Source organism: Telmatherina bonti (assembly GCF_933228915.1).
Source record: "Telmatherina bonti genome assembly, chromosome: 11".
NCBI classification, from domain to species: Eukaryota; Metazoa; Chordata; class Actinopteri; order Atheriniformes; family Telmatherinidae; genus Telmatherina; species Telmatherina bonti.
The window spans coordinates 4,701,219-4,716,307 of NC_136629.1; the positions used below are offsets into that span (position 1 = coordinate 4,701,219).

General features: G+C 44.1%; 1 protein-coding gene across 1 annotated transcript in view; it reads right to left on the minus strand.

Annotated features, from left to right (window-relative positions):
- Positions 1-14,532, minus strand: part of LOC306762538 (echinoderm microtubule-associated protein-like 6) — a gene marked incomplete at both ends in the record, with an annotated part of 103,066 nt that extends 88,534 nt beyond the window's left edge. Inside the window, one exon of the mRNA XM_079249061.1 lies at positions 14,336-14,532. Coding sequence (XP_079105187.1) covers positions 14,336-14,532 — 197 coding nt within the window. The remainder of the gene's footprint in view (positions 1-14,335) is intronic.
- Positions 14,533-15,089: the final 557 nt, after the last annotated feature.

Below are 15,089 nucleotides of genomic sequence, written 5' to 3' on the forward strand. Positions count from 1 at the left end.
CTGCTGGTGAGCCGTGCTGGCTGAACTGGTTGCTTTATTGCCTGCTGAGGATGATGGTGAGACTCCGGGTGACTCTGACGGTCTCCCTGCTCTCTGTTAACTGATGCATGTCGACAGAACCAGCGCTAATAAAGCTGCTGAGTAAATCTCTAAACAAAGTAAATTCAGAGGAAGAAGCTGAAAGCAGCTGAGATGCTGGTGTATTTATATATTATTGTATCTTTAAACCAGACAGAGTTATAAATAATGATGCGCTGCTCATCTCTTCTGTTGTCATGTTCAGATGAATAAAATCTTCCAAGTAGAGGATGGAAGAGGAGTTACCTGTGTGTCACGTGTTTCTGTTTCCATGACGCTGAGTCAGAGCCTCACTTATGAAGCCGTCGCACAAAACCCGGTGAACACCAATCATAATCAACTTCTGGGATTTATCAAAACAAGACTTGGCGGTAAAACGTCCCGACCTCCACGCCAACTCTGACACCGGCGTACGACAACATCTGGAGAAACGGGAAACGGCGACACCAACGGCAGAAAATAAAACCAAAGAAATGGTGTGAAATTTGTTCAAAATCAAATATAAACTTTCACACAGAATGTTTGACATTAACAGCATTTGCAGAAAAATGTGGATTTGACCTTGTTACTCCGCCACGTAAAACGTCAACCAGTAAAATGTGTTCTGAAACGAAGCAGTGCTACGTGTTATAAAAACCATTTCTCACAGTTAAGTCGTTCAGAAGCTGCCATAATAATAAAGCTCTATTCCTGCCCTGTTTCTCCTTCTCCTGAGAACCTGCCTGCCCAGTGTTTTTCCTTGCCTCTTCCCCTTGTGTGTCAACTCGATGTATGGACCTTGGACTGGATTTTGGATACTGGACAAACCCTCAATCTCGGGTGAGAGGAACTCCTTTTTCTTCCTTCTTGGACATATCTCCCTGGAGTTGGCTTCTCCCTGTGTGCCATTTCACTAACCCTCCTGTCGTCACCAGCCGGACACAGTTGGGATCCTCCGAGGGGACTTCAAGCCCTTCTTGAGTTGACTTCCTGCTTCCTTGACCCCAGTTATTGACAATAAAATCTTTAACCAGTCCTGAGGTCTTCTGGTTCTTTTGGGTCCCATCTCCTGAGCCGTTACAGACAGGGGCGTGGTGTAGCGGCCATCGAGCAGATGGAGTCACGTGGAGGTGCCTCAATGCCCAGGAGGAAACCTGTTGTAGCTGCAGATAGTAGAGACACTACATAACATGGTAACGTGTCACGTTCAGCTGGGATGGATAATGTTGCTCAGAGACATGTTCCTCTGGGTGAACTGGTTCCTCGTCCTGATAGTAGTCTATACATTCTGTTATCATGAACAATAAGAAATCTAGTTAGACCCCTCAGTTTACTGTAAATCTGTAAAAACTCTGACCAATCCAAACGTTCCGACCCAAATGGAGTTGTTCATTTCTTAGATTTCATAAGCTTCTTCTCCCGGCTCCCCTCCTCCCCCTCCAGCAGCGCATACCGATAGCCACACCCTGCATATAAACAGCGAGTTATGATGAAAATACAAAGTAGTGAAGAAGAAACTCGGAAGGCAAACATGGCTGAGAAAATGCAGGAAGGATTTCCCGACCCGGCTCGGTTTATTTCCCTCTTCCTGCTAAACAGCCGAGAAAGAGAAAATCGTTGGTGGAAAAAGCTGCGAACTAGAAAAACACTTAGAGAGCGTAAACCCCCGCCACGGCTTTTAAAAAGCTCCTGGATCCAAATGGTGATCCGGATCACCACCAAAATTACTACTTTTCACATTTCCAACACTTCCTAAAAATTTAATTAAAATCCGTCCATAACTTTCTGAGTTATTTTGAACACAAACGGTAAAAACATAACTTGCTTGGTGGAGGTATGGAAAAAAAAAAAAAAGCCTAGGATTACCCAAGGAGCAAAACCAGAGGGGGAGGAGCCAAGATATGGTGCCACTTTTACATCTCGCTAGCTGCCCAACATTACCTACCCCAGCTTTAAGTCTTATTTAAAGCTTCAGGCTCACAAAGACCAATCTAAATAAAACCAAAAGACGAACATGAGGCGTCTTTAAGGACGACGTGGACCCAGGACTGCTGGGCTGCGGTTAGTCGAGCAGAAACCTCTGATCTGGACAAGCATAATGAAGCCATTAGCTTTGTCTTGGTGTGTGTTCACTCGTGTGTGAGTGTGTGTATTGGTCGGTCAGGTTCTGCCCGCAGGCAACAACAGGAAGTGGGACAGGAGAGAAGCAGGGCAAGCGTGGAAGTGATGCTACAGTTCATTAACAGAAATCTGATCAAACTGATTTCTGCATAAAGTCGACTTCTGGTTGTAAAGAGTTTTTATATCTGCTTAATGTTAATTTCATTCACATTCAGCCTTTTATTACATTTTACTTATTTTATTACTTTGATCAACTTTAATTTTACAATTTCGCTACTTATTTTACTGATTTTGACTTGTTTTGTTGACCTTTGCACGTTAGAGCCACGGAGCTCGGCCTGATTTTTTTTTTTTTTTCAGGTTTCTGAAGAGCTTTTTCTTGTGAAAATGTGTTGCATTATCTCGAGATAGCAAGATGAAAAAGATCAAGGTGGTAGCTTCTGTGTTACACCTGATGAATCACTGATTAAACAGACCACATAATAACTGGGGGCGTGACCGGGGGCGGGGCTACAGTCACACCATTGGTGATGTCAAACTTAGTTGTCAGACATGTCGTAAATTCAGGCTTGACAGAAGTAAAATTGGATGTATTGATTAGTGTATTGCTGTTCTTCCATCTAACATCAGTTTGCATCTGTTTCTGGTTGACTGTACTGGAGCATCCCAGCATAGACCAGCTCTGTACTGGGAGCAGCATCCAGCCTCTGATCACTGCATCCACTCAGCAGTTCTGTGCAGAGGAACATAAAGGCTGATCGCCCTGCGGGAGGTCTCCGCCCTGAAAGGCCCTTCCCTTCAGAAACACTCAGAGGGGGGGGGGGGGTAGACGGAACCGGGAGGATGTTTGTTAAACCTGATCTTTACGTGAGAAAAATGCTTCAGAGTTTCTTTCTTCAACTTGAAGAAACGTTACAAACCTTCTGAAACAGTCATGACATTAGAATCCACCAAACAGCTCAGAGAGACTCATCTTCACGGCCAATCAGATGACAGGTAGAAAAATACGGCTTTCAGCAACACGTTGGGTCAGGATACAGACGCTAGCATGACCGCGAATCCACGACAATGACACGATAAAATCCACGAGAAAGACATGACAAAGACACAACAAATCCACAACAAATCCACAACAAAGACGCAAAAAATCCACGACAAATCCACGAGAGACATGACAAATCCACGAGAAAGACATGACAAATCCACGACAAAGACACGACAAATCCATGACAGACACTACAAATCCACAACAAATCCACGACAAAGACACGACAAATCAACAATAAATCAATGACAGACACGACAAATCATTGACAAAGACACGACAAATCTACGACAAATCCACGACTAAGACACGACAAATCCATGACAAAGACACAACAAATCCACGACAAATCCATGACAAAGACGTGACAAATCTACGACAATAACACGACAAATCAACGACAAATCCATGACAAAGACGTGACAAATCTACGACAATAACACGACAAATCAACGACAAATCCACGACAAAGACACGACAAATCCGTGACAAAGACACAACAAATCCACGACTAAGACACAACAAATCCACGACAAAGACATGACAAATCCACGACAAATCCACAACAAAAACATGACAAATCCACGACAAAGACACAACAAAGACAAGACAAAGACACGTCAAATCCACGACAAAAACACGTCAAATCCACGACAAAGACACGACAAATCCACGACAAATCCACAACAAAAACATGACAAATCCACGACAAAGACACAACAAAGACAAGACAAAGACACGTCAAATCCACGACAAAAACACGTCAAATCCACGACAAAGACACGACAAATCTACAACAAAGACAAGACAAAGACATGACAAATCCACAACAAAGACATGACAAAGACATGACAAAAAAACGTCAAATCCACAACAAAGACAAGACAAGGACAAGACAAAGACATGACAAATCCACGACAAAGACATGACAAATCCACAACAAAGACAAGACAGACACGTCAAATCCACGACAAAAACACGTCAAATCCACGACAAAGACACGACAAATCCACAACAAAGACAAACAAAGACATGACAAATCCACGACAAAGGCATGACAAAGACACGACAAAGACACGACAAAGACATCACAAAGACGTGACAAATCCATGACTAAGACACGACAAATCCTTGACAGAGACATGACAAAGACAAGACCAATCCACGACAAAGACACGACAAATCCACGACAAATCCATGACAAAGACATGACAAATCCACGACTAAGACACGACAAAGACACAACAAATCCACGACAAAGACACGACAAATCCACGACAAATCCATGACAAAGACGTGACAAATCTACGACAATAACACGACAAATCAACGACAAATCCATGACAAAGACGTGACAAATCTACGACAATAACACAACAAATCAACGACAAATCCACGACAAAGACACGACAAATCCGTGACAAAGACACAACAAATCCACGACTAAGACACAACAAATCCACGACAAAGACATGACAAATCCACGACAAATCCACAACAAAAACATGACAAATCCACGACAAAGACACAACAAAGACAAGACAAAGACACGTCAAATCCACGACAAAAACACGTCAAATCCACGACAAAGACACGACAAATCCACAACAAAGACAAGACAAAGACATGACAAATCCACAACAAAGACATGACAAAGACATGACAAAAACACGTCAAATCCACGACAAAGACACGACAAATCCACAACAAAGACAAGACAAGGACAAGACAAAGACATGACAAATCCACGACAAAGACACGACAAATCCACAACAAAGACAAGACAGACACGTCAAATCCACGACAAAAACACGTCAAATCCACGACAAAGACACGACAAATCCACAACAAAGACAAACAAAGACATGACAAATCCACGACAAAGGCATGACAAAGACACGACAAAGACACGACAAAGACATCACAAAGACGTGACAAATCCATGACTAAGACACGACAAATCCTTGACAGAGACATGACAAAGACAAGACCAATCCACGACAAAGACACGACAAATCCACGACAAATCCACGACAAAGACATGACAAATCCACGACTAAGACACGACAAAGACACAACAAATCCACGACAAAGACACGACAAATCCACGACAAAGACATGACAAATCCACGACAAAGACACGACAAATCCACGACAAAGACACAACAAATACACGACAAAGACATGACAAATCCAAAACAAAGACAAGACAAATCCACAACAAAGACAAACAAAGACACGACAAAGGCAAACAAAGACATGACAAATCCACGACAAAGACATGACAAATCCACGACAATGACTTGACAAATCCACAACAAAGACATGACAAATCCACGACAATGACTTGACAAATCCACGACAATGACTTGACAAATCCACGACAAATATATGACAAATCCACGACAAAGACAAGACAAATCCACGACAAAGACACGGCAAATCCACGACTAAGACACAACAAATCATGGACAAAGACATGACAACTCCACGACTAAGACACAACAAATCATTGACAAAGACATGACAAATCCACGACTAACACATGACAGATCCATAACAGACATGACAAAGACATTACAAATCCACAATAAAGACATGACAAATCCACGACAATGACTCGATAAATCCACGACTAAGACACGACAAATCCACGACAAAGACACAACAAATCATTGACAGACATGACAAATCCACGACTAACACATGACAAATCCATAACAGACACGACAAAGACATTACAAATCCACAATAAAGACATGACAAATCCACGACAATGACTCGATAAATCCACGACTAAGACACGACAAATCCACAACAAAGACACAACAAATCATTGACAAAGACATGACAAATCCACGACTAAGAAACAACAAATCATTGACAAAGACATGACAAATCCACGACTAAGAAACAACAAATCATTGACAAAGAAACGACAAATCCACGACTAACACATGACAAATCCATAACAGACACGACAAAGACACGACAAATCCACGACAAAGACATGACAAATCCACGACAAATATATGACTAAGACATGACAAATCCATGACAAAGACACGGCAAATCCATGACAAAGACATTACAAATCCATGACAAAGACATTACAAATCCATGACAAAGACATTACAAATCCATGACAAAGACACAACAAATCCATGACAAAGACTCAACAAAGACACGACAATGACACGACAACTCCACGACAAACCCACGACAAACCCACGACAAATCCATGACAAAGACACAAGAAAAAAAAAACAACACGAACACGACAAATCCACGTCAAAGAAACAACAAATCCACGACGAAGACACAACAAATTCACAACAGACACGACAACTCCACAACAAAGACACGACAAAGACACGACAACTCCACAACAAAGACACGACAAAGACACGACAAATCCATAACAAAGACACGACAAAGACACGACAACTCCACAACAAAGACACGACAAAGACACGACAACTCCACGACAAAGACACGACAAATCCATAACAAATCCACGACGAAGACACAACAAATTCACAACAGACACGACAACTCCACAACAAAGACACGACAAAGACACGACAACTCCACAACAAAGACACGACAAAGACACGACAACTCCACGACAAAGACATGACAAAGACACGACAAATCCATAACAAAGACACGACAACTCCACGACAAAGACACGACAACTCCACGACAAAGACATGACAAAGACACGACAAATCCATAACAAAGACACGACAAAGACACGACAACTCCACGACAAAGACATGACAAAGACACGACAAATCCATAACAAAGACACGACAACTCCACGACAAAGACACGACAACTCCACGACAAAGACATGACAAAGACACGACAAATCCATAACAAAGACACGACAAATCCATAACAAAGACACGACAAAGACACGACAACTCCACGACAAAGACATGACAAATTCACAACCACTCAGGTGGAAATATTCCCATCAGTTGATCAGATTGTGAAGTCGTGGACAAGCAGGACGTGGTTGCAGCCCCAGGTTTGCTGAAAACAACATTCATCTTCTGCTTTTACTTTCTGACAGAGGTGTAGAAAGTAGAAGTAAAATTAAAGTAGAAGTCCTGCCATGTTTTTGGATCTAGCGACGCATTTAGAGCAGGTGTTTTCAGCAACAGGCTTGCCTTCCTGCAGCGGAGCTGATTACATTCAGCTGGTCTAGTGACTGGTTGGAAAGAGCTGCTGGACAGGACTTCTACTTTCTACTTCTACTACCTACTTCTACTTCCTACTTCTACTTCCTACTACTACTTTCTACTTCCACTTCCTACTTCCACTTCCTACTTCTACTTTCTACTTCTTCCTACTCCTACTTTCTACTTCCTACTTCTACTTTCTACTTCTACTTTCTACTTCTTCCTACTCCTACTTTCTACTTCTACTTTCTACTTCTACTTCTAATTCCTACTTCCTACTTCTACTTCCTACTTCTACTTTCTACTTCTTCCTACTCCTACTTTCTACTTCTACTTCTAATTCCTACTTCCTACTTCTACTTCCTACTTCTACTTTCTACTACTACTTTCTACTTCCACTTCCTACTTCTACTTTCTACTTCTTCTTCCTACTTCTACTCTCTACTTCTACTTCCTACTTCTACTTTCTACTTCTACTTTCTACTTCTTCCTACTCCTACTTTCTACTTCTACTTCCTACTTCTACTTTCTACTTCCTACTTCTACTTTCTACTTCTACTTTCTACTTCTAATTCCTACTTCCTACTTCTACTTCCTACTTCTACTTTCTGCTTCTACTTAACACACCTGTGGTTTCATCTTCAAGCTCAGTTCACAGCTCCTCCCAGGGAAAAAGAAAAACAAGAGGAAGAAAAAGAAAATGAAAAACCAAAAACATAAAGAAGAAAGAAAAAAGAAGAAAGTAGACGTATGTCTTCCAGAGTTTCTGTCCCATGGAGACGAGACGGACGTCTTCCAAAGTTTCTGTCCCACAGAGACGAGACGGACGTCTTCCAGAGTTTCTGTCCCACAGAGACGAGACGGACGTCTTCCAGAGTTTCTGTCCCACAGAGACGAGACAGACGTCTTCCAGAGTTTCTGTCCCACAGAGACGAGACGGACGTCTTCCAGAGTTTCTGTCCCACAGAGACGAGACGGACGTCTTCCAGAGTTTCTGTCCCACAGAGATGAGACAGACGTCTTCCAGAGTTTCTGTCCCACAGAGACGAGACAGACGTCTTCCAGAGTTTCTGTCCCACGGAGACGAGACAGACGTCTTCCAGAGTTTCTGTCCCACAGAGATGAGACAGACGTCTTCCAGAGTTTCTGTCCCACGGAGACGAGACGGACGTCTTCCAGAGTTTCTGTCCCACGGAGACGAGACAGACGTCTTCCAGAGTTTCTGTCCCACGGAGACGAGACGGACGTCTTCCAGAGTTTCTGTCCCACAGAGACGAGACAGACGTCTTCCAGAGTTTCTGTCCCACAGAGACGAGACAGACGTCTTCCAGAGTTTCTGTCCCACAGAGAAGAGACAGACGTCTTCCAGAGTTTCTGTCCCACGGAGACGAGACAGACGTCTGTAACCAGCAGAGACCTTGTCAGTGTGGAGAGATGAAGCTGGTGGACAGTGATGTCCTCGTTGCTCTGGATGCTGATGCTGGGGCGCTGTCCCCCCCCCCCCCCCCCACATGCAGAACATGGACGTTTCTCCACATCCAGCTGGAAACCTGCAGTCAGCTCTGCTGGCTGCTGGCTGGAGCAGCATCCAGCCTTTCATTCAGTCTGGCACACAGATGCACCCCCCCTCACCACCTGCTGCATAAACTGTCCAAACACGCCTGATGCTGCCATGACTCACATGCCGCTCTGCGTACACCTCTTCCACAGGCTCTCATCAGCAGAGTTTACAGAGCAGCATCTTCAGGAACAAAAAACACTCATTCAGGATTATCCATCTTCATTTTCTATGTGCTTAAAAAGGGACATTGTGTGAGAATCCTTCTAACGTTGAAATCGTGTGTTACGTTCCAGCGAGTAACGCATTGCAACCACAACATCTGCCATGTATCAACAAGCGGTCTCAGTGCTGCTCCGACACTGAAGCAGGCTGGAACCAGCTGCTTCGGAGCAGGAGCAGGTCGTCCATGACGTGGAGATTTCAACCTCTGCCTTTCCAGAAGGATGGAGAAGTTACACAGCAGGACTTTAAACACACATTGGAGCATTCCAGGACTGAAAACACGGTTTCAGTCTAATCATCGTTCTAAGTAACATTTTATTCCTCTTACTGTTTACCAGGCCTGCCTGTCCATGCAGGCGCCTGGAGTCCTGACTGCACAGCTACAGAGCGGTATACAACCTTCTTCCTTAGTGTCACGGCATCGATCCGCCGGCATTAAACCGCTTTCCAGCCACCGGCCCAGTATGATAACCACTGGTGTGAGATGTGGGTGAGAGGTGGACGCCCGGGACTCCCTCTGAAACTCTGTGTGACTTTTTGTCCGTTTTTTGTCTTTGTCTAAATAAATGAATTGATTAGAAAACGGGGCGAGGTCTGCCGGCAGAGCTGGCCGGGGTCCACCAGCGGGTCTGGACCTGATGTGCAGACCAGAGGTAAACATGGACATAAATAATCTGTATGTTGTGACTGAGGATGTGGACGGCTCCTCCTCATCCTCGCAGCGGTAAGGTCTCCCTGAAGGCGGGGTCAGTCGCTTCCTTCCGGGTTTTGGAGGCCCGGTTTGGCGAGGACTTTAGGGACCTGCATTTTCAGGCTCCTATGGTTTCCATGTGAACGATGAGTCCCGACACTTCCAGCCGTCTCTGTCTGGACCTGGTCTGGGTTTCTGATCCCAGTGGCTCTTAATGGGAGATGTCCAGATTAAGGCTTGAGGGTGTGTGTGAACTGGTTCTACAATCTAAACACGTTTAGTTGGTGGAGCCAGATCCAGGCTGTGTGTTTCTGAGGATTTCAGGGTTTTAAAGCCGCTTCGGAACCCAGGCTTGTGTTTTGCGTTTGTTGGGTTTTATGGCCACACATCCATGGCGACCGCACCGAAGCAGCGGATCGTACAGGAAGTTTCTAGAAGCTTTCTGAGGCGAAGGTTCAGAATCGTCATGGCAACAGGGAGACGAATGGGAAGGAAAACGTACGGAGCTGTTGCCTCATCTGGGGCCTCTCTACTCCAGATGTAGCGGCATTCCCTTCCACGCCGCCTGCAGGAGCTGAAGCGTTGGCTCGCAGTCGGCCTGCAGACGTGGCGGCTGCACGCCGTCACATGACCAGGCGGGAACGATGGGAATGAACGTATGAGTAGATAAAGCGGCGTAATGAGAATCCAGAAGAAGCCGATACGTTGATCCTCCCAGCGGGCTGTCAGGATGTTTGTCTTGGTGTCATTCTGTCCCGCCTAGCTTTGTTTGTTTGTTTGTTTGTTGCTTCTGCCGGCATCTTGCCATCCGTGCACATTTCAGATATTCCTTCCACGACTCGACTTCTACATTTTTCTGTTCTGTGTTTGGATTGCGTCTCTTACCGGCTGTCCTTCTCTACATGCATGTACAGAAACTACAAATAGCTGCTTATTGCAGGAGTCTCAGCACCCTGCTCCCCAGTCTGTTTTCTGAACAGGTAGTTTATGAGTCTACGAGCTTTTCGGTGGATCTTCCTGCTGTTGCTCTGTGTTTATGTCCAGACTTTGTTTCCACGCTTAGAAATCCCGCTGAGTTGAGTTTAGTTTTAGTTTTTCTAAACTCAAACTCTACAAATGGTTGGTTGGTGTGTAGTAAGTCATGTTAAATCTCCAGTGATGAATCCAACCCGTTACCGTGGGAAACCATGCAGTTTTTACACATGGATGCTGGCGCTCGAAGCACGCAGCTGAGGACAAAATGGTTGTCAAAGCTTCACTGACATATATTCCATTACATCGTCCATACAATCTGTCACTGAATCCATGATGTTGTAGCTCAGACGGCGCTCCCCCTCCACACATCTTTTCTATATGAATGATTCATCTCATATCCATCCAGCTGGAAGTTGATTCTGATCCAGGTTTCAGATATCACTGTTACGTTAAACTACACAGGAAGTACTCGCCAATACTCTGGTGGTTGGCATAGAAACGGCTGCACTTTCTATGCCAACCGATTCCTGATCTAAATTTCCACTCCGATAAAATCCACTTTATCTTCCCAAAATTCCATTTAAATTTTCCCATATTCCGACTTTTCTGTTTTTTCATTTTTGACCATTTGTCTTTTTTACATCATGTTAACCTATGAGGAAGGGTATCGAGTCACGGAATAGAGAACATTTATTCCATTACCACTGAACATCTTTATGCTTTCTCACTTTTAAACATGTTTATGGTAAAACATGGCACTACTTTGTCTTGTGTCCAACAGAACAGCTACTATCTACCTGCTCTCCTCACTGCAGCACCTCCACCTCAGCTGCATCCCAAACGTCTTCCTGGCTTTATTCCAGCCATAGAGGATCATTATTTTCCTGCTTTTCTCATCACTTGTTGATCTTTGGCTGCTCCTGATTGGACGTTACCGTCAGTTTAAGCTCTCTGATTGGTGGAAAGTCTGACAGGAAGTGTCTTCATCATCATGTCCAGGTGAAAACAGAGGTCTCTTAGCAACATGGTAGTGATGGTGATGAAGATGTGATAAATAATGGTGGATTTACCATCTAGAGTCTCTGAATAAACACTACATGTTTGGTCTGGATTGTAAACCTCCTGGACGGATAGAAACGCTGGAAAACCTCCGTAGACCAGCTGGAGGGTCACATGACCGTCCCAGTTATCACTCATAAGATCCGTGATGTTGCTTGGAGACACCAGAGATCAAGCGGAGCTGTATGACATCGTATCATTCTGCTTTTCACTGCATAACTTTCCATCTATAAAATGTCTCTGAATCTTTGTCCAGCAACGTCTCTAAGCAGAAAAAACACACTCAGCTAATTTTTCATCACTTCACAGCAGCATTTCACTTTACAGCAGTTTACTGCGCTTTACTGCGTCACACACTGGCAACTGGATATGCCTACAGGTGTGCTCATTAGTGTCCATACCCTGCATTTTTCAGACAACATGAATGATAACTCTTCCTTCTCTCATGCTTAGTTTTTGGGTGAAGACATTTATTACCATTTTAGGTCACCATGGCAACAGTAACTGCACAAATAACCCTGATTAAAAGTTTACATACCTCTGAGATTTTGGACACACAAGTTGACACAAATGTGCTTAAATGGATATTAAAGGTAACCATCCACACCTGTGTGTGTGTGTGTGTTTGTGTAAAGGCTCAGTGAGTTTCTGGGCTCCTGACAGACTCTTGCACCGACATCTCTGGATTCTGTCGTGGCGAAAGCAAAAGAATGTCTAAAGATCTGCAGGAAAAGTCACTGAACTGTATAAAACAGAAGAGGGATGATAGAAGGTGTCCAAGGACCTGAGAATGCCAGTCAGCAGGGTTCAAACTCGCATGAAGAAGTGGAAAATGAGAGATTCTGTTGAAACCCAACCACGATCAGGTCGATCAACAAAGATTTCTGCCACAATGGCCAAGAAGATGGTTGGAGATGCAAACAGAGGACTTTGGCTGAAGTACAGGATTGTCTGAAAAAAGATGTTAGGAGTAGGACTGGGCGATATGAGGATATACGTCGTCTGGACGATAGAAGACGTCTCGTTTCATACGAGGCTCTATCGTTTACGCCACAATAAACTGCTTTACTGCAGTATTTTACGTCTAGATGTGCTTTACGGCACGCTGTGATACATAAACATGGAGGAAGACGGTAGCAGACGTGTTTCAGAGGATAATTCTCTAAAAGATGAGCAGCCGACCCAAACTGATGATCTTGTTCCTAAAAGAGGGAAATTTCTGTCTGGATGCGGTTTGGATATAAAAAGAGCGACGTGGAGCCGACAACAGACCAGCTCACAGTCCCAACAACGGACTCCGACACAACTAGCTCATTTTATCACCTGCAGGAATCAGGATAAAGAATCCAGAACAAATAATAGAGTCAACCAGCAAAAGCAGCGTCAAGTGGAGGAGAAAGGTCGTAATAAACTCCAGACGCTGCAGCAGGTATTTACCTGTGGAACGTCATACGGCCATAGTTCCCCCGGATGGAAGGAGATCACTGCTGCTGTTGCCTAGCAACACCTGATACATAACTGATGACTGACACAACATTACACAGTTTATATGGTTATGGATCGTTACGGGATGTAAGATGAGCCATTTCGGGATATGAGAGTTTGGACATATCAACCAGTCCTAGCTTGGATATTTATAAGATGTACAATAAGGAGAAAATGGCCTTCATGGCCGCGTCGCCAGAAGAAAGCCACAAGCAATCACACTTACAAGATGGCCAACAGCACAGAGACAAGCCTCAAACATCTGGAACATCATCATTTGGAGTGTTGAGACTAAAATGGAACTTTTTGGTCACGTTACATTTGGAGAGGAGTCAAGAAGGCCTGAAAGGAAGGCCATTCCTACGGTGAGACATGGAGGTGGATGGCTGATGTCATGGGGGTGTGTGAGCTACAGAGACATGAGAAACCTGGTCAAAACTGATGGCATGATGAATCCAGGATGTTATAAAAAAATACTAAAGGAAAAATTGCACCCATCAGCCTGAAGCTGCACATGGACGTACTTAGATCTTCCAACCTGATAATGATCCAAAACACAAAGCCAAGTGGACCTTTTATTGGCTACAGCAGAATAACGTGAAGGTTCTGGAGGGACCATCTCCGTCTCCTGACCTCAACATCATCCAGCCGCTCTGCGGAAATCTCCAGCAGGCAGTTCATGCATGACAGCCCAAGATTTTACAGGAACTGGAGAAGAATGGGCAGCTTTACCATCAGAGAAGATAAAGAGCCTCATTAACAACAACTCATTAACAATGCTAACGATGCTAAACATCCTGGAACTTTTTCCAGACGTGTCGCTGCATCAGATTCACAATCTGCTCAGAAATCCCATCATCTGATATGTTGTTTACCTTTACAACATGTTGGTCATGATTTTCCCCACGTGCGCATCCAGGTGTTCTTACCTGATGATGTCATCGTTGTGTCCCAGGTAGAACCGCTGGCTGTGTTCTCTGGTGTTGTAAACCACTGCGACCCCCGCCACGAAGTACACCACCTCCTTCCCCGCTGTGTAGTACAGGTTGTTCCGGCACTGGTGGCCCCGGTACCCGAACACCCAGTCCAGTCTGAGGCGGCAGCCCGGGGCGCTCCGGTCCGACATGCTCGCGCATCAGACCGTGTCGGCCTCTTCCTCCGCCTGGGTCGGTTCTGGTTCGGTTTCCTCAGATCAGCAGATTTATTAGCTTTTCTCCATAAAGGAGATTAAATGTATGTTTTTATTCAGGTTAATGTTGAACAAACATCAACAGAGTTCCGTCATTTCAGTTCCAGGAATTATTTCCACTTATCGACCTTTAATGTTCTCATTTAAGCATCAAATGTAAAAATAGTGAAGTTTGGTGTTTATCTTCCAGGAGATGATCCATAGTTCTGCTGTTCATCTGAATTCATTTCTGGAATAATCCTGGAAAAACCATTAAAACATGAACTCAGCGAAGATTTTCCACCTTTATTGCAGAACAAATATTTTTCCTGGATTTGCTGCTTTTTCTTGCTTCCATCTTCATCAGCCTTCATCATCATCCTCACCTGGTCTAGTTTTTACTAAGTTTACATGATCATCGGGTTTGAGGGATTCTATGTCTTCTGATTAAAACCTCAGAAGAAGATTTGATGTTTACTGGAGTTTTTATTTCTGTTTGTGCATCTACAGGTTCT